At 37.4% G+C, this 22771-nt stretch overlaps 1 protein-coding gene and 1 pseudogene across 10 annotated transcripts in view; both read left to right on the forward strand.

Annotated features, from left to right (window-relative positions):
* The window catches only part of GALNT13 (polypeptide N-acetylgalactosaminyltransferase 13), a 594017-nt gene that overhangs the window by 405558 nt on the left and 165688 nt on the right, over positions 1-22771 (forward strand). For all 10 annotated transcript variants that reach the window (XM_031936436.1, XM_031936437.1, XM_031936435.1 and 7 more), the window contains one exon: positions 15345-15525. In XM_031936436.1, coding sequence (XP_031792296.1) covers positions 15345-15525 — 181 coding nt within the window. The remainder of the gene's footprint in view (positions 1-15344; positions 15526-22771) is intronic.
* On the forward strand, positions 1504-10013 carry LOC111546156 (annotated as a pseudogene).

The raw sequence follows: 22771 nt of genomic DNA on the forward strand, positions 1-22771 counted from the left end.
TAAGTTTTTTGAAGTCCTTATTTTTGATACTAGCTCTTTATCAGACATACGGTTTGCATATACCTTCTCCCAATCCATGAGTTGTCTCCTCACTCTGTTGCTTCCTTTGTTATGGAAGAGCTTTTTAGTTTGATGCAATTTAATTTGTCTCTTTTTGCTTTTGTTGCCTATACTTTTGGAGTCCTAGCCAAGATGTCATTGCCCAGACTAATATCGTGGAGTTTATTCCCCATGTTTTCTTTGAGTAACTTTACAGTTTCAAGTCTTATATTTAAGTCTATATTTTATCCAATTTGAGTTGATGTTTGTGTACGGTGTGAAACAGTACAGTTTCATTATTCTGCATGTGGATATCAAGTTTTCCCAATGTCACATATTAAAGACACTCTTTTTCCCTCATTATGTGTTCTTGCCACCTCTGTTGAAAATCAATTTATAAATACTTGGGTTTATTTCTGGGCTTTTGATTCTGTTCTACTGGTCTATGTGTTTGTTTTTATGCCAGTCCCATGCTTTTTTGATTTATAATAGCTTTATAGTATATTTTGAAATCAGGAAATGTGATGCTCCAACTTTTCTCTTTTTGTTCAAAATTGCTTTGAATATTCAGAGTCTTCTCTGCTTCCATATGAACTTGAGGATTATCTTTTATATTCCTGTGAAAATAACATTGCAATTTTGATAGGTTTTGCATGAAATCTGTAGATCCCTTTAGGTAGTATGAACATTCTACCAACATTACCTGACCATGAGATATATTTTTATTTATCTATGTCTTCAGTTTTTTAATCAATGTTTTATAATTTTCAATAAACACATCTTTCACCTCCTTGGCTAAATTTACTCCTAAGTATTTTTTATGTTATTGTAAATGGGATTGTTATTTTCCATTTCTTTTTAAGATAGCTCATTATTAGTGTGTAGAAATACTAGTGATTTTTGTATTTTGATTTTGTAACCTACAAATTTGTTGATCAGTTCTAACAGTTTTTTTGGTGGAGCTTTTAGGGTTTTCTACATATAAGATCATATCATCAGCAAACAGAGATAATTTCACTTATTCCTTTCATATATGATATCTTTAGCTTATTCTTGCCTAAATGCTCTGGCTAGGACTTCAAGTACTATGCCGAATATAAGTGGCAAGATTGGGCATTCTTGTTGCTGACCTTACAGGACAAGCTTTCAGCATTTCACTGTTGAGTCTGATGTTAGCTGTGACCTTATTATACACGGCTTTTATTGCATTGAGGTACATTTATTCTACATCTAGTTTTTTGAGAGTTTTTAACAAAAAGGGATATTGAATTTGTTGAAATTTTTTTCTGCTTCTACTCAGATGATCAGGTGCTTTGGGTTATTCATTTTGTTAGACATGCCTTACAAGAAATACTAAAAGGAGTTCTTCAACCTGAAGGAAAAAGTACCACTAGGTAGAAACAAAAATATATAAAAATATGGTCAGAGTGGAAGCAGGTGTGAGAGGGTCCAGCAGAAGGAAACATGGCTGCCAGTGTGTTTGAGTCCATTAGCAAGTTTGGCATGGCCTTAGCTGTTGTAGGAGGCGTGGTGAACTCTGCCTTGTACAGTGTGGATGTTGGACACAGAGCTGCCATCTTTGACTGATTCTGTGGCATACAGGACATTGTGGTAAGGGAAGGGACTCACTTTCTCATCCCATGGGTGCAGAAACCAATTTTCTTTAACTGCTGTTCTCGACCATGTGATGTGCCAGTCATCACTGGTAGCAAAGATTTACAGAATGTCAACATCACATTTTGTATCCTCTTCTGGCCTGTTGCTAGCCAGTTTGCTCACATCTTCACCAGCATCGGAGAGGACTACAATGACTGTGTGCTGCTGTCCATCACTACCAAAACCCTCAAGTTAGTGGTGGCTCACTTTGTTGCAGGAGAACTGACCACCCAAAGAGAGCTGTTCTCCAGGTAGGTGAGTGGTGACCTTACTGGGTAAGCAGACACCTTTGGGCTCATCCTGGATGATGTGTCCTTCACACATCTGACTTTTGAGAAGGAGTTTGCAGAAGCAGTGAAAGCCAAACAGGTGGCTCAGCAGGAAGTAGAGAGGGCCAGATTTGTGGTGGAAAAGGCTGAGCATCAGAAAAAGGCAGCCATCATCACTGCCGATGACAACTCCAAGGCAGCAGAGCTGATCCCCAACTCACTGGCCACGGCGGGGACAGCCTGATTGAGCTGTGTAAGCTGGAAACTGCGAGACATTACATACCAGCTCTCATACTCTGGGAACGTCACCTACCTACCTGTGGGGCAGTCCGTGCCCTGTGCTCCTCCAGCTGTTCCATTGAGGGCCCACCCTGTCTTTACCCCTGAGGGTCAACTGGGCCACAGCCCAGTGATTCTTAACAATGCCTTCCTTTTGCCCCAACCCAGATTGGATTATTTCCAATGACCTGTTTTCTAGTTCATCAATTCTTCTTCTGCTTGTTCTACTTGCCTGTTGAACCCCTCTTTTGAATTGTTATTATTATATTCTTCAGCTCAATAATTCCTGTTTGGTGTTATCTAATATTTCCTATCTCCATTTTAAAGTTCAGTTTGTTCATACGTTTCTCTCTACACCTCAGTGATCATCTTTATGACTGTTCTTTTGAACTGCCTATCGAGTAAATTCTATGTCTCCATTTCATCAGGGTTGGCTTCTAGAGATTTATCTTATCATTTATTTGAAATATGTTTTCATATTTCTTCATTTTCCTTGACTTTATGTGGGAATCAGTGCTTTAGATAAAAGAACAACCTCTCCCAGTCTTGCTAGATTGGTCTTGTGTTGGAGATATTCCTCCTAATTAGCATGGCTGGAGATTCTAGGTGCCTCAAAAGACTTCGTTTGTCTAATCCACTTTGCTCTCATTGGCCCCTGTGTTATTCCATTCTCCATTCTCACACTACTAGTAAAGACATACCCAAGACTGGGTAATTTATAAAGGAAAGAGATTTAACTGACTCACAGTTCCACATGACTGGGGAGGCCTCACAATCATGGTGGAAGGCAAAGGAGGAGGAAAGTGACATATTACATGGAGGCGGCAAGAGAGCTTGTGTAGGATAATGCCCCTTTATAAAACATCAGATCTCATGAGAATTACTCACTATCACAAGAACAGCAGCATGTGGGTAACCACTCCCATGATTCAAGTACCTCCCACCAGGTTCCTCCTACAACATGTGGGAATCATGGGAGTTACAATTCAAGATGATATTTGTGGGGAGACAGAGCCAAACCATATTGTTCCACCCTGGCCCCTCCCAAATCTCATGTCCTCACATTTCAAAACCAGTCATGCCTTCCCAACAGTCCCCCAAAGTCTTAACTCATTTCAACATTAATTCAAAAGTCCACAGTCCAAAGTCTCATCTGAGACAAGCCAAGTCCTTTCTGCCTATGAGCCTGTAAAATCAAAAGCAAGTTAGATACTTCCTAAATACAATGGGGGTACAGTCATTCAGAAAATACAGCTGTTCCAAATAGGAGAAAATGGCCCAAATGAATAGGCCTACAGGCTTCATGCAAGTCTGAGATCCAGTGGGGCAGTCAAATCTTAAAGCTCCAAAATGATTCCCTTTGACTCCATGTCTCACATCCAGGTCTTGCTGATGCAAGAGGTAGGTTCCCTTGGTCTTGCGCAGCTCCACCATTGTAATTTTACACATCCTTCGAAACCTACTCAGGGGCTCCCAAACCTCAATTCTTGACTTCTGTGCACCCACAAGCCCAACATCATGTGTAAGCCACCAAAGCTTGGGGCTTACGCCCTCTAAAGCAACAGTCTGAACTGTACACTGGTCCCTTTTAGCCATGGCTGGGATGCAGAGCACCAAGTCCCAAGACTGCACAAAGCAACAAGGCCCTGGGCTGGCCTATGAAAAAAAATTTTTGTCCTAAGTCTCCAGGCTTGTGATGGTACCAATTTACTATATTAGTCCATTCTCATGCTGCTAATAAAGAAATACCCGAGACTAGATAATTTATAAAGGAAAGGGGTTTAATTAACTCACAGTTCCACATGACTGGGAGGCCTCACAAAATGGCAGAAGGCAAAGGAGGAGCAAAAGCACATCTTACAAGGCAGCAGGCAAGAGAGTTTGTACAGGGGAACTCCCCTTGATAAAACCATCAGATCTCATGAGACTTACTCACTTTCAAGAGAACAGCATGAGAAAGACCCAACCCCATGATTCAGTTACTTCCCACTGGGTTCTTCCCACAACACATGGGAATCATGGGAGCTGCAATTCAAAATGTGATTTGGGTGGGGACACAGCCAAAGCATATAAATCCCCAAGAAATTAGTGATTGCCAAGTCATGCTATTGCCTTGAGAGAGTTGGAATAGGAGACAGTCTCTTGGGATTCAGCTAGAGAGGCTAGGGTGTTAGATGTGTGTTCCAGTTTCTTCTTTTCTTGCAGAGAAGCTGAGAGCCAAAGTTTATGTCCCACTTATTCTGTCCTTCACCAAGGAGACAGTCTGAAGCAGCTGCCTCTGCTCATAATCAGAATGCTCAGTTTGAGTTTAGTGAGAGAGATGCTGAACATTTTCAAGTTTAAAAGTCTTTTCTTGTTCCCTGTGGTCTAGGAGCCTTAGGAGTGCAGAGCTCTGTCAACTCCTATAACTAGGTGATTTAGGAGCCAGTCCCTTGGGTAAAGGCTATAAAAGTTGGGGCACTCAATGCATGCAGAAGCCACTCCCAGTGAGAGTGTGCATATCTAGATTTACTGCTGGGGCAAACCAGGGAAAAATATGCAGGGAGAGCCCACTCTCCCATTCAAACAAGTGGAAGTCTCACACCCTTCTAGCAGGGGAAGAATGTAGTCCAGAATTATCACTGAAACAAAGCAGGGAAGAAGGTGCAGAGAATGTCTACTTTTCCAGTCAGGAAAGAAGAGGTCCCCCAGTCTCTCTCTAAGGAGAGATTGCAGAAATTTGTCTTAAAAGCAAGCCAAGGAAGGAAGCAAGGGGAGTGCCCACTCTGCTATTAAAGCAAGCAGAACTTTTACACCTCTCTTGTAGGAGTAGACTGAGATTACAGGAATTTATCTTAGGAGCAATTACAGGAATTTATCTTAGGAGCACAGTGTACCCAAGAAGAAGGTACATACAGGACATGCCTTGCTTTCTGTTTAAGCTGGAGAAGGTTTATTCTTCATTTGCTATGTAGGTTCCCAGATACTGGCTGGTTAAAAGGCCGGAACCACAGGAAGCTGATGGGAAAGCCTGAGACCAAATTTCGGGGAATTTAGAAGCTGGGCCAATCCTGAGTGCTATAGCTGCTAGGAGGGCTCATGTGGTTCAAACCTTTTTTTTTTTTTTTTTTCTTTTATGCTTGAGATAAATCTTCTGATGCTCTCTCCCTGTGGTTCATCAAGCATGGGGATTGAAGAGCCAAGCCCTCTGTAGAGACTGCAAAAGTTGGCACTTTATGTGTGGTATAAGCCCCTTACCCCTCAGGAGGAAGCTGGTAGTTGAGATTTTTCTTCTCATTGTAAGGCTCTGTGGTCAGGGTGGAGCTAGTGTATGAGTGTATTTCTGCTTTCAGTATCCATTTTGATGTGACTATTTCTCAGTAGTCTGGCATGTAGGGGGTCTTTCATTTGGATTTTGGCTTTCTCTTGGAGAGAATTGACTCATGTTTAGGTGTATACTAGATGTGCCTGTGGGATGAGGGGTAGCCCAGAGCCTGCTCTTTCACCATGTTGCTGACATACCCTCATATATTATTTCTTAATTTTAATTTACCAAGTTGTGTCAAGTTATTAAATTCCTATTTCATTGCCATCACCTTGGGCAAAGTCATTATCATCTCTATTCTAGATTGTTGCCATAACTCCTCAATAAATCACTCTTTTACTCCATTCCAATTCATTTGCCAAATAAAAGTTAAGTATCTTTATGTGAATTAGGTTGCCTTAATCCTCATAACAATGTTCTTTTACTAGGATTGCTGGGCTAGATTCTTCTAGTTTAATTTTATTATCTGAGACCCAAATCATAGAAAAATGACATAACTGAAGTCACCCAGCTAGTAAGTTGCAGAGCTAGGATATAATATCAGGAGCTATAGCCTCTACTCATAATCATTGTGCTATATGGTCTCCATTGTATATTATTGTTGTTTGTTTTCATTATGACTATATTAAAGAATGACTTTGGGCTGGGCGTGGTGGCTCATGCCTGTAATCCCAGCACTTTGGGAGGCTGAGGCAGGTGGATCACGAGGTCAGGTGATCAAGACCATGGTGAAACCCCGTCTCTACTAAAAATACAAAAAAAAATTAGCTGAGCATGGTGCATGGTGGTGGGCACCCATAGTCCCAGCTACTCGGGAGGCTGAGGCAGGAGAATGGTGTGAACCCAGGAGGCAGAGATTGCAGTGAGCAGTGATCACGCCACTGCACTCCAGCCTGGGTGACAGAGCGAGACTCCGTCTCAAAAAAAAAAAAAAAAGAATGACTTTGTGCCAGACATAGTATGTTTATGGGTTAGGGGAAAGATAAAGATTAATATAAAAACAAGCAGCTGCATGAATTTGGTACAACAGCTGTAAAATTAGAAACAATAGTAGCACTAGAACGGAGATTGCAAAGTGGAGCTTATGAAGTTTATGAACTTTAATTAAAATGTCACTGATGTAGGTGCCAAAAACCATGAAAAGGATAAAGTATGTTAGTTAATTGTCTCCTAGCGGGGGAAGGAAAATAGAGTAGATTATCAAATGAGCAATGGGCATTTTACATTTTGATTAAGAACCTTCTCCATCATAAGACATTTATAAAAATATCTGGGAACAAAGACAAGTTTTAATTCCCTGTGGATGATAGAATAGTTTATATTGTATACATGGTCAAATTTACTTGAAAGAGATAAAATATAAAATATTAATCTGTTGAAAGCCTAGAAAATAACAATCGTGTATACTCAGTGATACAAAGTAATTCAGATGTCAGTTGTTCATGTGAATGAGACATCATGTTTTATTCAGCTTATAGTGTTTGTTCAGACATTGTAAAATAATTTCAGGGAATAAAATGCAGTATTCTAATTAGAAGCTAATAGACTATTCTTTTAGACTCCACACAGTGTACATAACTCCTGGACACTGATGTTGTAATTTTAAAGAAACACAACATTTTTAAGACCTGAATAAAATTCTTTTTAAAAAGCAAGAATGAGCTAATAATCTATAGATGTTGCTTTCCCTGAGAAATTATGGCAATACAAGTTAAATAATATCCAAGTATCATTTTACTTCATCCCATATCAAGTGCCAGACATAGTTCCTTGTTCCTTTACACATAAAATCTTATTAGGGTCTTGGAAGTAGTCATTATTATTCCCAGTTTCCATTGGGAAAGTTAAGGCCTTAAAGACTTAAATAATAATTTTCACAAGTATACATAGTACGTGACAGAGCCAGTAGAAAAATTCTGTTTGCTTATTTCATAGCCCAAGTTTTTAATGACTGGGTCATAATGTTCCTTCTTTCTTTTCTCACTTCCTTTTAAAATGTTGAGGGTACACTAAAGGAAATTATTGAGGTAGTCATTGTGGACTCCACTCAATTTGAGTTCTTTCTGCTTTAACATTTATTTTTTTCACATGACCCCGGAGTCTAAATATATGACATTTATCTGGTCAATATTTCATAAATTAAATGTTTTATTCTTATATTAACTTAGTATTACTATGAGTAGATATTAGCCTAATTAATGCACAGTGTTATGCGTTTCCACCTCAATCTTTTTATTTTTGTACAAATTTTGAGGAGAGGCTTTACCTAGGAAATACAATATCAGCATTTATCTGCACATTTTGTGAGCACAGATGGCTGATGGGAGAAGCACTCACATTATTTCAAGAGTCAGTAGCCTATGGCATACAGGCAAAACATGAGCCAGTGTTCATTGAGTTATGGAACAGTTGCCACCACTTCTTTGTATCTATCCTCAATATATTTAAGAAATGCCTTTATCTGTGAGAATCAAAGTCAGACAGGTTTTTCTTGTCTTACAAATATCAACCCTTGCAGCATTATACCTGTATATGTACATACAAAATGTCATTACATGTCAGGGGTATAAAATCAGTATAAAATCGCACTTTCATATCGTTATCTTTGCCAATTAAGATGGAAAGGAGTGAGATCATTAGAACCCTACTTTAAAAGATTTCAAATCAGATTTCATTTCCTGTTCTGTGTGCACGTTCAGGATATAGGGGAAAACAAAACAATATCTTTTCCCTGCCTGTCACAAGGTTTATAACTGACACCCTTATACAAAAGACAGATTCACAAAAGGAAATCATGACAAATTTATTTAACCCAAGTTTTATGTCAAATGAGAGCCTTCAGAAATGAAGACCTAAAGATCCAAGAATTTTTATCCTTAAGCATCCGTTTCATAAGTCATTGATGCTTTTATCCTTAGGATCCAAGAAGAATGGACAGTCACATAGAAGTATGATTGGACAAAAATTAAGTGTAATCTAATGGAATAAAAGGAAGCGGGGCACTTAGCAAGGTTGGTTTGTTCAGATTCTTCTTGGCCTGCAGGTATAGGGCAGAACCCCTCTAAAATTAGAGTCTTATGATCTTCTTGCAGGCGGAGTAAGTCAGAGAATTTATTTATGGCTATACTTCAGGGTAGAAAGGTGGGAGAAAGTCAGAGTGGCCTCCTGGCTACTGCAGTTTTTTTAATTGCCAACTTGACATATTTTGGAGTATTATGTTCAGAGCCCTGATATTGGCAGAGAACCAATAAACCCACAAGCTATGGGAGGACCAAGAAGCAACAGGGTGGAAATAAAGAGCCCTGTGCATCTAACTCACACAACCATAATACTAGTCCATATTTGTAAAAAGGCAAATGGAGAGTCCTGAGGACAACAGTCACTAGTTTATATTAAACAGGGCTTAGTCTGAATTTAGTGGAGTGCAGATTTAAAATGTTTTTTTCCCCCAATTATTCTTTTTATGCTCTGAAGAATACTCATTTTCAGTCCTTAATGTTATTTAGCACTGATTTTATAGCTTTGTAATAACTTTTAGTTATTGAAAATTCTTTTTATTTTATTTTATTTTTTATGTTTGCAATGGAGTCTCTCTCTGTCACCCAGGCTGGAGTGCAGTGGCGCAACCTCGGCTCACTGCAACCTCTGCCTCCCGGGTTCAAGTGATTCTCCTCCCTCAGCCTCCCAAGTAGCTGGGATTATAGGCACCTGCCACCATGCCCAGCTAATTTTTTATATTTTTTAAATTTTAGTAGAGGCGAGGTTTCACCATGTTAGTTAGGCTGGTTTCAAACTCCTGACCTCAGGTGATTGGCCCACCTGGGCCGCCCAAGGCCCAGGCGTGAGGAACCATGCCCAGCCATTAGAGAAAATTCTAATGTCCACTGTAAAGCCTTGGTTTTTGTAGGCACATATCGCTCACATTCTCTTCTCTCCCTAGGCCCATGATGAAAGAGGAGCTTGGAATGAAAGAGGGCAGGGGTTTGTGGGTTGCCTTCCCCGATGGGTAGGGTCAATAGGAAGGCTAGAAAAATGGCAGGTCTTTTGTGGTAAGTTTGATGATGACTTGCCATTGTTGGCTCCATATGGTTCCACTTGCTATTGGTGGCCTTACCCAGGTGATTATCTTCCATACATAGTTTTATTGTTTTCTTAAAACTGTGCTCAGCTTCAAACTTTATTTCTTCTCTTTTCCAAGGGCCTTTTTGGAGAGGGAGATCTTAGTCTCTATTTCACCCAACTGCCTTTCTCAAAGTGTACCTCCTTGCTGATCTGCCATATTGTTAGTCCCATAGCTCATTCTTTCTTTTCTATGTTCCATGCTCTATAGAGCCCAGAAATGACTGTGGTCTTGTCCAGATGCTATTAAAGACCACTTGCTCCAGGTTCGCTGTATCACTGGACCTATCAATTCTGCTGAAACAACCTGTACAATAAACCCCAATCATAGCTTCAGAATTCACTAGATTGGGAGTGGACTCTTTTCCTAGGGTCATGTAGCTCTCTGAACACATTCTTCTCTGTTCTAAAGGCAGCACCAGGATAGCGTGCTAATTTGCTGTGCAACTATCCAGCTGGGAGAGAAATGCCAGTCTCTTCTTCATTCCGTTAGCTCCCTTGTTTGGGTGAAGGAAGAAAGAAGCTCTTCATTTATGCATATTCCATAGGAAGGGAGGGAAAAGCCTCTTTACCAAACACCTTGTGTTCCTCACAATAAAGAGAAGACCTTAAATTCCTTCTCATGTATAACAAGTCATGTATCATTTCTTCTGAAATTGGAGCACCTTTTACAAAAGCCTGGTCATGGAATGAATGTTGAGTACTCTACTAAATCACGTCTGAGAGAGAGAGAGATTTGTGTGATCTTAGTTAAATAGATTTCATAGCACATTAAAAATTAAGATTGATCATTGAGCAATCTCATTTGCCATAAACTATCAACCATTTCTAATTTTTCTTCATTATGCTGTGACCTCTGAAGAACTTCCTCAGTTCCCAAGACATGTGGAAAAGCAGTTGCATATCATTTGACTAGATTATTTTACCTAGTCTTTTAAAGATATTGCCTACAACAATGCCATTTAAAATTGCCAAAAAAAAAAAAAAAGTTTAAACCTCATCACTGTACCAGGAATGTCTTTTATTTTTAATGTTAACCTTGGTAGTTAATTTTGAATTGTCCATTTGTTCGTTCAACCAACGTATAGTAACATCTACTATGTATGTAGCACTGGGCTTAGCTCTAGAGCTACAAAAGTGACCAGACATCTCCACTGTCCTTTTTAGGGCCTACATTCTAGTTGAGGAAAGAAAGTATATAGGGATACAAATAAACAAGTTACAGATTGTGGTAAGCAAAGAGGGAACTAAACAGTGTTCTCTTAGAGAAAATAACTGGGGTGGGGCTACTTTAAGTATAGCAACTGGAGAAGACCTCTCTGATGAAGTGATGTTTCAGCTGAGATGACAAGTATGGGAAAGAGTTAGCCAAGGTGAAGGGCTGACAGAATTGTATTCCAGGTACAGGGGAAGGAGATTTGAGAATTTGGTGTGTGAAAAGGTATGTGGTATGCTATTCTAGAATGTGGCAGGGGGCCAGTATCACCAGTGTTTTCTGACAGAGAGGGAAAATCAGGTATGGTGTTAGAGGACCTGCTAAAGAATTGTGTTTACATTCACAGTGCAATGAGAAACCATTCAAGGATTTAAGCAGGGAAGTAAAAGTAAGTAATTAAATTTTTAAAAGATCACTTTGATTTCTCAGTACAAAACAAATTGTAGAAAGCAACAGTGAAAGCAGCAAGACAATGAAGAGTCTGTTGAATTGACAGACAAGAGATGCTGGTGATTAGGACAAGGATGGTGGCAGTGGAAACAGAGAGAAGGCTCCCACTAAATTCATGTATTGAAGCCTTCAATTACCTCCTCACCTATGGTCTGTGAGGAGGGAATTGAAGATAAATGAGGTCATAAGGGTGGGGTCCTAATTTGATAGGACTGATATCCTTACAAGAAGAGAAAGAAAAACCAGTGTGCTCTCTCCATGATGGAAGGACACAGCAAAAAGATAGTCATCTACAAGTCAGGAAGAACACCTTTATGAGGAATTGACCATGCTGGCACGTTGGTCTTTAACTTCCCAGCCCCTAGAACTGTGAGAAAGAGATTTCTGTTGTTTAAGCCTCCCAGGATTTTGTTATGGCAGCCCAAGCAAACGAAGACAGATGGCCATATGGAGAATTATTTTACAGATAGCACTACTAGGATTTAATAATGGATTGCATATGCATACAGGTGATGAAAGAAATAAGTCAATGATATGTTCTAGTTTTATTTATTTATTTTACTTATGTATTTATTGGTTTGACTATCTGGGTGAATGTTGGCACCATATACTATCAATTGGAAAAAAAAAAAAAAATTAGAAAAAAATAAGACCTGGCTGACAGAACAGGGGTGAATCAACAAACCAAGTTTGAACATTTCTGTTTGTATGTTTCTGGGACATACAAGAGGAGGTATCAAGTAGATGTATGGATACACAAGTCTGGATCCCAGAAAAGAGGTCTGGACTGATATATAAATGTTGAGATTGTTAGCATGCAGGTCCTATGCAAATTAATAGTAACAAATGATACCACCCATTAAATGTATAAAGAAAGATGAAGGCCAGCATTGAAATATAAATTTAAAGTAAAAATGGATAAATATATAAGAAGAGGAAAATCAGGAGACTCCAAGAAAAGAGTCAACAAGATCATAAATGCATCAAGGGATATTTGTTATTTTGACCAGAGGAATTGTGAGGAGCTACACAAATAAACAGCAATTTTTACAGTAGGTCAAAAACAAATGAAAATTGAGAAAAGGAAAGAACATGTATCACTAAATATATATATAATATATATATAATATGATATATTTATATTATGTATTTATATAAATATATAAACATAATATATTTATATAAATATATACATTTGATATATTTATATTATATTATATATTTATTATATGTTACATATTATAATATATAAATATAATATATTTTTATATTATAATATATAAGTATAATATATAAGTTATATTTATATATTTATGTATTATATATATATATATATAAATATTTTGTTGTTATTGTTGTTGTTGTTGTTGAGATGGAGTCTCACTCTGTCGCCCAGGCTGGAGTGCAGTGGCACAATCTCGGCTCCCTGCAAGCACCGCCTCCTGGATTCATGACATTCTCCTGCCTCAGCCTCCCAAGTAGCTGGAACTACAGGCGCCCACCACCACACCCAGCTAATTTTTTTGTATTTTTGGTAGAGACGGGGTTTCACTGTGTTAGCCAAGACAGTCTTGATCTCCTGACCTCGTGATCTGCCCACCTCGGCCTCCCAAAATGCTGGGACTACAGGCGTGAGCCACTGCGCCTTGCCACTAAAATATATTTTTATCATATTAGTGATACATGTTCTTTAGGAACATGGCACCATCTCTCTCTGTTTCTACTGCCACCATCCTTGTCCTAATCCCCAGCATCTCTTGTCTGTCAACTCAATAGAATCTTAATTGTCTTTCTGCTTTCACTGTTGTTTCCTAAGAACATGTATCACTAATACACTAAAATTACATAATTCATAATTTTACCATGACAAAAATATAAAATATATATTAGAGATACAAATGTATTATATATAAAATATAAAACGTAGATTAAATATATATTTTATATTATTTAATGGTAAAAGGAAACAATGAGATATCTAGGATGTAGATATTAAGCAATTGACTTTTTGTTGTGTTTTATAAATTTTTGAAGCTATTTGAAGATAGACAACTTTAGAGGGTATTATACAAAGATAGGCATAATCTAATAATGAGAAACATGATTAATATTTCAGGAGAAAAGCAAGGGGAATGACTAAATTAGTGACATCCTTAACAAAGATACAAGGGATATAATAAGGGATATAATGGGGGGCTGAAAAAGAAGTATTGATTTATCTTTGATAGGATAGGGATTAACTGCCTCTATTTTAACAGGAAGGAAGAATGTAAAAATATTCGTAATGACAAGAAGGTTCATATATTTCATGAAGCTAGAAAGATGAAGTTATCAATCAATGAAATACTTTGATTATTTAAGAATGATCTTCCGTGTCTTTTAAGAGGGAGGAAGGTTTCTATTCTCTCATATTCATCTGTATTTTAGTGTTTGTTGGACCTATTTTTCTGCTAGCATCACACTGTTTAAAAATTACAAAATAAAAAAGAAGAGATTTACATGAAATGCACAAACCATTGTTGATTATTATGACTTATTATTTATCATCTTTTATCTTCTGATAAAAAAGTGAATGTCTCTTACTGCTACCCAAGTCCAGTAGCAGCTCTCTTCTAAGCTAAATGTTATCTGAAGGGCCAGGTGGAAGGATATTTTTCTTTTTTCTTTCTTTCTCTTTTTTTTTTTTTTTCTTTTTTTTTTTTTATTTGAGATAGAGTTTTGTTCTTGTCACCCAGGCTGGAGTGCAATGGCACATGATCTTGGCTCACTGCAACCTCTGCCTCCCGAGTTCAAGTGATTCTCTTGCCTCAGCCTCCTGAGTAGCTGGGATTACAGGTGTGTGCCACCACATCTGGCTAATTTTTGTATTTTTAGTAGAGACAGGGTTTTCCCATGTTGGCCAGGCTGGTCTTAAACTCCTGACCTCACGTGATCCACCCACCTCAGCCTCCCAAAGTGGTGGGATTACAGGTGAGAACCACCGCACCTGGCCAGAAATGTCCAGAAAGATATTTTTCTTTCAAAAAAAGTCACTCTACTTAAATCAGATGTATCAAATAAAAACAATGTTAGTTACAATATAAAACCATGTCTTCCAAATTTTGTAGAGCAGTAACTATGACTTCTATTTATTGTGACAAGAAAACATGTAGCATATATGTAAGAAATATATATATATATTTGTATGTACAGTATTGTGTGTGTAAACACATATATAGAGAGAAACAGTATAAGTTATGGCTATACAATGTAATTTCATAGAAATAAGTATTTTATGGATAGTTTACGTAATACTTAGCCTCAAATACACAGTGAATTCTAGGATACTAAGAAATATATGGTATATTTTCTAAGAATTTATAGTTTTAAAGGAGTGATAAGGAAGTGAATAATTGTGTTCAGTCCTTCAGTAAAAAATGTTTAAAATACAAAAGGTACACATTACTAAATCTCCCCCCAGAGCTTTCTAGAAGAAATGATCTTGGTGAAGATGAGTTTTGAAGGATATGTAGATGCTGAGCACCTATAAAGGTGTCCTAACACATCTTAATAATAAATCCAAAGCCTGAAGATGCAAGGTATATGAACAGCTTAGAATGAACGGTCATTTGTAATTCCAGGTGGATAGAGAATAACTGATTTTTCTCCAAATCAAATTTAGTTTTTGATAACAGCATATAACATGTACAAATTCATTAATAGCAGATTTGAGTAACAAATCTACTAACTACCAATTAGGTTAACTACTAGAAACTAGAAATTAGGTATTCTAATAAAGAGATATAAATTAATTATATCCTACCTCCATAATTCCAATGCTTCAAGTATTTTAATATATCAAGATCTTACAAATTTGCATCCTTTGCCAAAAGTAAGTACAGTGTACTAGTTCTAAATTTTGTGTCAGGTATTTGCTTGAAACATGTAAGATCTGAAGATTTGGCCTAAGTTTCAGTTGCTTCGTCTCATACAATATTATTGCATTATTTACAATGATTGTTCCTTTTCCCAGATTTGGCAATGTGGAGGCTCCTTGGAGATTGTTACTTGCTCCCATGTTGGTCATGTTTTTCGGAAGGCGACTCCATACACTTTTCCTGGTGGCACTGGTCATGTAATCAACAAGAACAACAGGAGACTGGCAGAAGTTTGGATGGATGAATTTAAAGATTTCTTCTACATCATATCCCCAGGTACACAATTCTGACATTTTTCTTTCTCTACAGGAGAAAATAAAATTGAAACATACTGAACATGTGTTTCATTATTGCTGTTATTATACTAGTTAAAATATTGTTTATTACCATAATATTGCAGAAAATGTATATGAGACAGTTGTACTATGAAGTAAATTTTGATGTAAAATAAGAACTATATTTCAAACACCTAAATATTATCTTTTTTGTCTCAACCTGAGTATTATGTTGGAAAAATGGAGCAAGCTGTACAGAGAGATCTATATTTATTATTAACTCAAATTAAGAATATTTTTAAAAATATCTTAGTAGGGGAAGGTTAAATGACTTCATACAGAAACAAGATAGAAAATTAGGCAGATATTCAAATTTATATTTCTGAAGAACATAGTAAATTATTCATCAATAAATATGTGTGGAAAATAATATAAGACTAAAATGTTTTCATACTTTAGTTACAGAGAAGTGTATGTATTGAAATAGAAGTAAATATAGGCTATCAGTGGGTGGTAAGATTATAGGTAATTCTTTTCCTTATATTTTTATATATTTTCTAAATTCTCTCAATATTCGTACATTACTTATTTTAAGAATTGAAAGTCATTAAAAAGGAAAAAATGAGAAAATCCTATTACTGGGTGGTGGGATTATTAGTAATTACATTCTTTATAGTTTTCTAGATATCTGCAATAGCCACATTACAAAAAAAGAAAGAAAGAAAGAAAAAGCTGAAGCATTTAAAAAGGGAGAAAAATAAGGATACAGATGGACTCAGTTTTTGTATAGGCCTTATGGTCATTAGCATCATTATTGTCATTATTATGTAACCCATAAGGACAACAACAAAAATCCAGGCCTGCATACTCTTTCTGTAATATAATCTATTAGCTGGCTTCGAAAAGCCTATTTGATTTTAATTGGCATGCTCTGATTTTTGAAGGTATATTTAAGTGTCAATGAAAAGAGTCAAACTCTGTAAAACATTTAGAGCTTTATTCTGAACCAAATTCGAGTGAACCTGGCCCAAGGCACAGTGTCAAGAGTTCCAGAGAACATGTGCCCAAGACGGTTGGGTTATAGGTTGATGTTGTTATACATTTTGGAGAGACATAAGACACATCGGTGAATGCATATGAGGGATATATTGGTTCGGTCAAGTTATTATCTAAAGACCTAGAATCAATGGGAGAGTGACTGGGTTAAGATAGGAGGTTGTGGAAACAAAGGTTCTTATTATACAGATGAAGTATCATAGGTGGCCACCTTAGAGGCAATAGTTGGCAAGTGTTTCCTATTCAAACCTTTAAAAGGTAGCTAAACTCTCAGTTAATCTCCTCAGGTTTGGGAGGGACTGGAAGGGGAAAGGTCTAGATGCAGATTTTCCCCCACAAAAGATGTCTTTGCAGGGTCATTTCAAAACATGGCAAAGAAATATACTTTGGAGTTCCTTCTTTATCTGTCATATGTTTTTATGCCAGAATCAGATTGGCAATGAAGTGACTACGCTGTCTGGGGTAAATACTAGGGGTTTGTCCCCTCATGCCAAGAAAATTTAGGACAGGGACACGCAGGAGGAGTTTAGGAACAGAGGTTAAATAGGCAGAAGAGAGAGAAAGGAGGACAGCCCTCTCTCTGGTGAGAAAGAGGACTTCCGAAAGGGAAAGACCACCAGAGTCGGATGCACGGGATTTTATAGGCAGCCTTGAGGAGGCTGATTTACTAGGGTCCACAGAATGGTTCGATCAGAAATGCCCTTTACGCTGGGTGCGGCAAGGCTGGCCACCCCACCCTAATCTTATTATGCAAATGGACTTTCCACTCCACTGGCGCCATCTTGTCTGCTCCTTACTGTACATGTGGCTGCCAAAGAGAAAAGGTAAGATGGAGTCGCTGTTTTGAACATGATTGGCCCAGCTGCGGGCATCTCTATCTGCAGTTCAATTTTACAGACTGCTCTTTGTTAGAAAATGATTTGGGGGCTGCTTTTCATTAAAAAGGAAAACCTTACCGAGAACTCCTGTACCCTCACTGTCTGCCTAAGTAATTTCGTCTTAACTCCTATATCAGCGACTAACCCACATTACACAGGATTAAATAAACCCATCTGATAAGATTGTATGGTCTATAGGGCGTGATAGGAACTTGGACAAGAGAGGAAAAGGTCCAAGTTTAGTCCTCATAAGGAAATTGAAACTTTTTTTTTTTTTTTTTGGGGGGGGGGGGGGGGACGGAACCTCACTCTGTTGCCCAGGCTGGAGTGCAGGGGCATGATCTCAGTTCACTGCAACCTCTGCCTCCCGGGTTCAAGTGATTCTCCTGCCTCAGCCTCTCCAGTAGCTGGGACTACAGGCGGCTGCCACCATGCCTGGCTAATTTTTGTATTTTTAGTAGAGACAGGGTTTCACCATGTTGACCAGGTTGGTCACCAACTCCTGACCTCCAGTGCTCCGCCCCTCAGCCTCCCAAAGTGCTGTGATTACTGGCTTGATCCACCGCACCGGCCAAAACTTTTTATATAGAAGTACCTAGAAGAGAAGGAGCGGAAGGAGCAGTATGAAGTTTCTGATTAAGATCCAGCATTCCTATATAGAGAAGAAGAATGAGGGCGTTGTATGTTTAAGTGTGTGATTAGGAAAAGGACTTTTTCACACGTTTTCAAGCCTCTTCTATGTTAAAAAGCTATTATTACCAGGAACACCATTTCATGCATAGATGTATTTCTCTTTACAGTAGAAATCTAGTCCAGATGTTCAGAGTTGAATTCAGCAAGAGCGTGTAATATTCACAGCAAGGCAGTGACATTTATATAACCTTTTCATTTTCTTTTGATGATACTTTTTGAATTCAAATCATTACTTGTAGAAATATATAAGTTCAAATATGAATAAAGGAGTAATGGAGGAAAAAAATAAAAAATAAAGGAGTTATGTGTGATTGCATGCAACGTACACTCAGGAATATGAGTAATTGAGAATAATTGTAATCACGTGTATTATATTCGTCCATGATGAATATTTGTGAAAAGTACTGTGCTAGTCTTTTGTATAATTTTCCACTGAATGAAAAAGGCAGATAAATGATGGAACCATCTCTGAAACTGTAATGAAATGACTAACTTTAGAATGTAAAGGGTGGAAAAAAATGCCTGCTATCTGGAACTAATGACTTTATGTTGCACAATAGGGACTGCTTGTATATCCTGGAAAGTGCAGATTTTACATTACAATAAATATTATTTGGGGTTATTGTTCTTATAAAATGGATTTATTTAACTCTAGAAAAGTAATTTGGGAGGCAGAACAAGGACTTTTGGGGAATGTGTTGAAGATATCTAAGAACTTCTAAAGGGCATTTATGCTTACGTATGTCTCAGAGACAGTCAGTGCAGCTAAGCAATGGTAGAATCTACCAGCAATAGTGTGGGCAGAGGGAGGAAACCCCAAACCTGAAACATAAAACAATGAATTGCTTCTCCTTGAAAAAGGAAGAATGGACGCAGGCTGGAAACTAGAGCTGAATGTCTAAAACAATTTGAGCCCTGGGAGGATTTCAGATCATCCAAAAACAAATAAAACAGGTTGTATTCAGGAAGTCAGAAATCTATTATTTTTATGATAACAATTTCAGCCATTGTTAATTTAGGCTAAGAGAGTGGTGGTCATTTTAATTTAAAGTCAAAATCATACACTTCTTTGCTATCCTCTGGAATTTTTTATTTTCTATTTTTCATCCCTTGGGGAATGGGTGAGTTTGTAAAGAGAGAATCTGGTGTATGTGTTCAGGAAGAAGGGGTGGGAACTACATGCATTCACATCCACAGTTAGAAACTATATCCTTTACTATAATACACATGCATGCACGCACACACACACACATGCGTATTTATGAAAAACTGTAAAGGGTTTATGAGTTTATATTGAGCTTCCCAGAACTTCCTTAACATGGTGAAATAAATAATACTTGTTCTTTCTAGAAATTCCTCTATATATTTGTTAATTTTTCCAATATGTTTTGTGAGATTTCCGCTTTTTACATGTGGGCTTCTACTCTGAAATTGTATTCTTCACTTAGGCAGTTTCTCAAACTTCAGTCTAAGTGCTGAGCCTTTATAAATTTAATTCTAACAATAACTTACTTCCAATATACTCTATAAAATCTCACCTGCCTACTTTATTGGTTGGCTTCAGGAATGTTTCAGCTCTATCTGTCTTGAACTATCTGGTTATTCTTTCTCTTTGTATTCCCTGAAGTTTGATAACATGGTCAAACCATCGTCACTTCTTACCATATTGTTTTAATTTTTATTAGTTGTCTCTATATCCAAAGTAGTTCAGAGACAACTATTTACAGTGCCTAGCAACTTTCCTGTCATTTTGTTTAAAAAAAATTTGTTGAATAACTAGAAGAATGAATGAATGAATAACTTTTTAAAAAGAGCCACTTTTGTTTCTTTCTTTTTGCTGAATTATCCATGGGTGTCTGGTTTATACCAGGGAAACTCTTCACAAGAATTGTGACAAGCCTTTATCTCACCTCTCTGATCCAGCCCTGGATAAGGACCCAGTGTTAAAAAAGAGGTGAAGGGCCTTCCTCATAAATCTCTTTTATTCTTATTATTACACTTTAAGTTCTGGGATACATGTGCAGAACGTGCAGGTTTACATAGTTATACACGTGCCATGGTGGTTTGCTGCGCTCATCAACCCATCATCTACATTAGGCATTTCTCCTAATGCTATTCCTCCCCTAGCCCCCAACCCCCCAACAGGCCCTGGTGTGTGATGTTCCCCTCCCTGTGTCTGTGTATTCTCATTGTTCACCTCCCACTCATGAGTGAGAACATGCAGTGTTTGGTTTTCTGTTCCTGTGTTATATCATTCTGTAACCACACAGCAGGTTCTCCTTGCCCACTGCCCAGACATAGCTGATTTATCAAGACAGGGGAATTGCAATAGATACACAGTTTAAGCCACATAAAGCTGGCTGTACAGAAGATCAGAGTTTCATTATTACTCAAATCAGTCTCCCTAAAAATTCAGGGATCAAGATTTTTAAGGATAATTTGGTAGGGGCAGGGGGAGTCAAGAAATGGGGAGTGCCGATTGGTCAGAGATGAAATCATAGGGTATTGATTGCAGTCTTCTGTCCCTGACTGGGATCACAGAACTGTTTGAGCCAGATTACCTGTCTGAGTGGTATCAGCTGGTGCATCAAAATGCAGGGTCTGCAAAATATCTGCAGCTATGATCTTAGGTTTTACATCACAACAGTGATGTAATCCCCAGGAGCAATTTGGAGAGGTTCAGAATCTTGTGGCCTCTGGCTGCATGACTCCTAAACCATAATTTTTAATCTTGTGGCTAATTTAGGCAGACTAGTCCCTAGGCAAGAAGGTGGTTTGTTTCAGAAAGGGCTGCTTTTTTTTTTTTTTTTTCAATATTACACTAAATTCACTCCCAAAATTAGTTTGGCCTGTGCCCAGGAATGAACAAGGACAGTTTGGAGGTTAGAAGCAAGATGGAGTTGGGTAGGTCAGATCCCTTTCACTGTTACAATTTTCTCACTGTTATAATTTTTGCAAAGGCTGTTTCAATTCCTCTGAGTTTTCCATAGAAAAAGAAAATTCCTTTGGTTTACATATGTGCTTAGGGTTTTATGATTTCACCATAATCATAGGTGCACATTGTAATATAATCTTACCCTCCAGGGCTAATACAAAAGTCTAACAGGCACAATAAAATTGTCTAACAGAGCAACATAATACAAGAGCCCACAAACTAAAATAAGGTTATTTTTGTACATCTTGGTTTTTATATTTCTTGTGATTCCCAATTAATTTAAAGTTAAAAATGAGATGTATAAATGGCTACATGTGTGAATACCTTTATCTGAGTTTTTTCACAATATTTACTGTATATCCTAACAGTCCTGGCCTATGCTCATTAGCCATTTGGTAATATTGACCAAGTTGGTAGGGTCTACTTATGTCTTCTAAATAGGTGTGTAAATGAAGAATAGACATACTTTGAAATCGTGTTCAAGAATAGAGTTTTGGTTTTTTTTTTTTTTTGCATTTGTTTAGTTTGATTTCTGGCTGTCTTCTTAAGGATGCAAATACTATAGTATCATTGATTTTTAAAGCCCTGTGGGCTGTTAAAGCCTAAGGCAGTTTTTACAAGTAATTGAGCTGTTTCAGCTTGAACCAATCTGATTGTCCTAGCAAATCCTTTGAAATGAAGTTATGTAAGCAAAAACTGTGATTCGCAGAATACCACATTATAAAAAGCAACATTTTCTTTTCCTCTTGGTCACAGGTAAAAAGCTTAAGAACTTTAAGATAAACTATAGTCATAATACTTTCTGTATATTTGATATGCTGGCTGTTTTATAAATAGTGATTTTCTTTTGGGGGAGAAAGTAGATCTCTAGCTGTATATCCACAGGCATGGTGATTAGAATCAGTGGTTTTATATAACACCCAGGTTCTTCTTCCTTTACTTGACGCACATTCTTGTTTTGAGCAGAAACATATTAAAATTAAATTTAAAGGCTCCCAAAACATACCTTTAAAGGTATTTATATGTAACTAGGAAAAATAGATTATTTTTTCTTTGGCAATATTGTAGTTTGATCTTTATTCCAGTTAAACACAAACACACAATTACAGATTCCTTGAACTTACTTTGAAGGTTAACTCCCTATTCGTTAACCTTTTAAAAATGCTTAAGAAAAATCAACTCACCAAAGGCAGGCTTTGTTAGCAGCATCTTTGCATTGTTATTAAAGTTTAAAGCCTATATTCATTTCCATCTCTTGAAATTTCTATGAAATACTAGTGTTTTTGACACGCTGATTTTTTGAAAAGTACAATATTTAATAACCAGCTCTTTGAATGCGGGGCCTAATTTCTTCTGTAAGTCATGAAAATGTTCCAGGCTGATTTCGCAATCACATTTTGTTTCCAGCAAAATGTGCAGTGTGAATATTTTTGTAATGATCTAGGAATATTAGTTTTTGGTTGGATTAACAGGAATTCATCTAAAAAGTGCAGCACTTCTAAAAATAAAGTACATTTGTACCTATGAGTTTTGAACTTTTATTTTTTAATAAATGCTTTTTCATCAGCAGCAACAATAGTACCAATGAGGAAATGTAGTATGATGAGGAGAAAATTCTAAATTATTTTAATGTGCCATGTTATAATAACACATAATGCATTATTTGTGTGATGCCCTAAAATGCT

This window comes from Piliocolobus tephrosceles, chromosome 11, assembly GCF_002776525.5.
Source record: "Piliocolobus tephrosceles isolate RC106 chromosome 11, ASM277652v3, whole genome shotgun sequence".
In the NCBI taxonomy this organism is placed as follows: Eukaryota; Metazoa; Chordata; class Mammalia; order Primates; family Cercopithecidae; genus Piliocolobus; species Piliocolobus tephrosceles.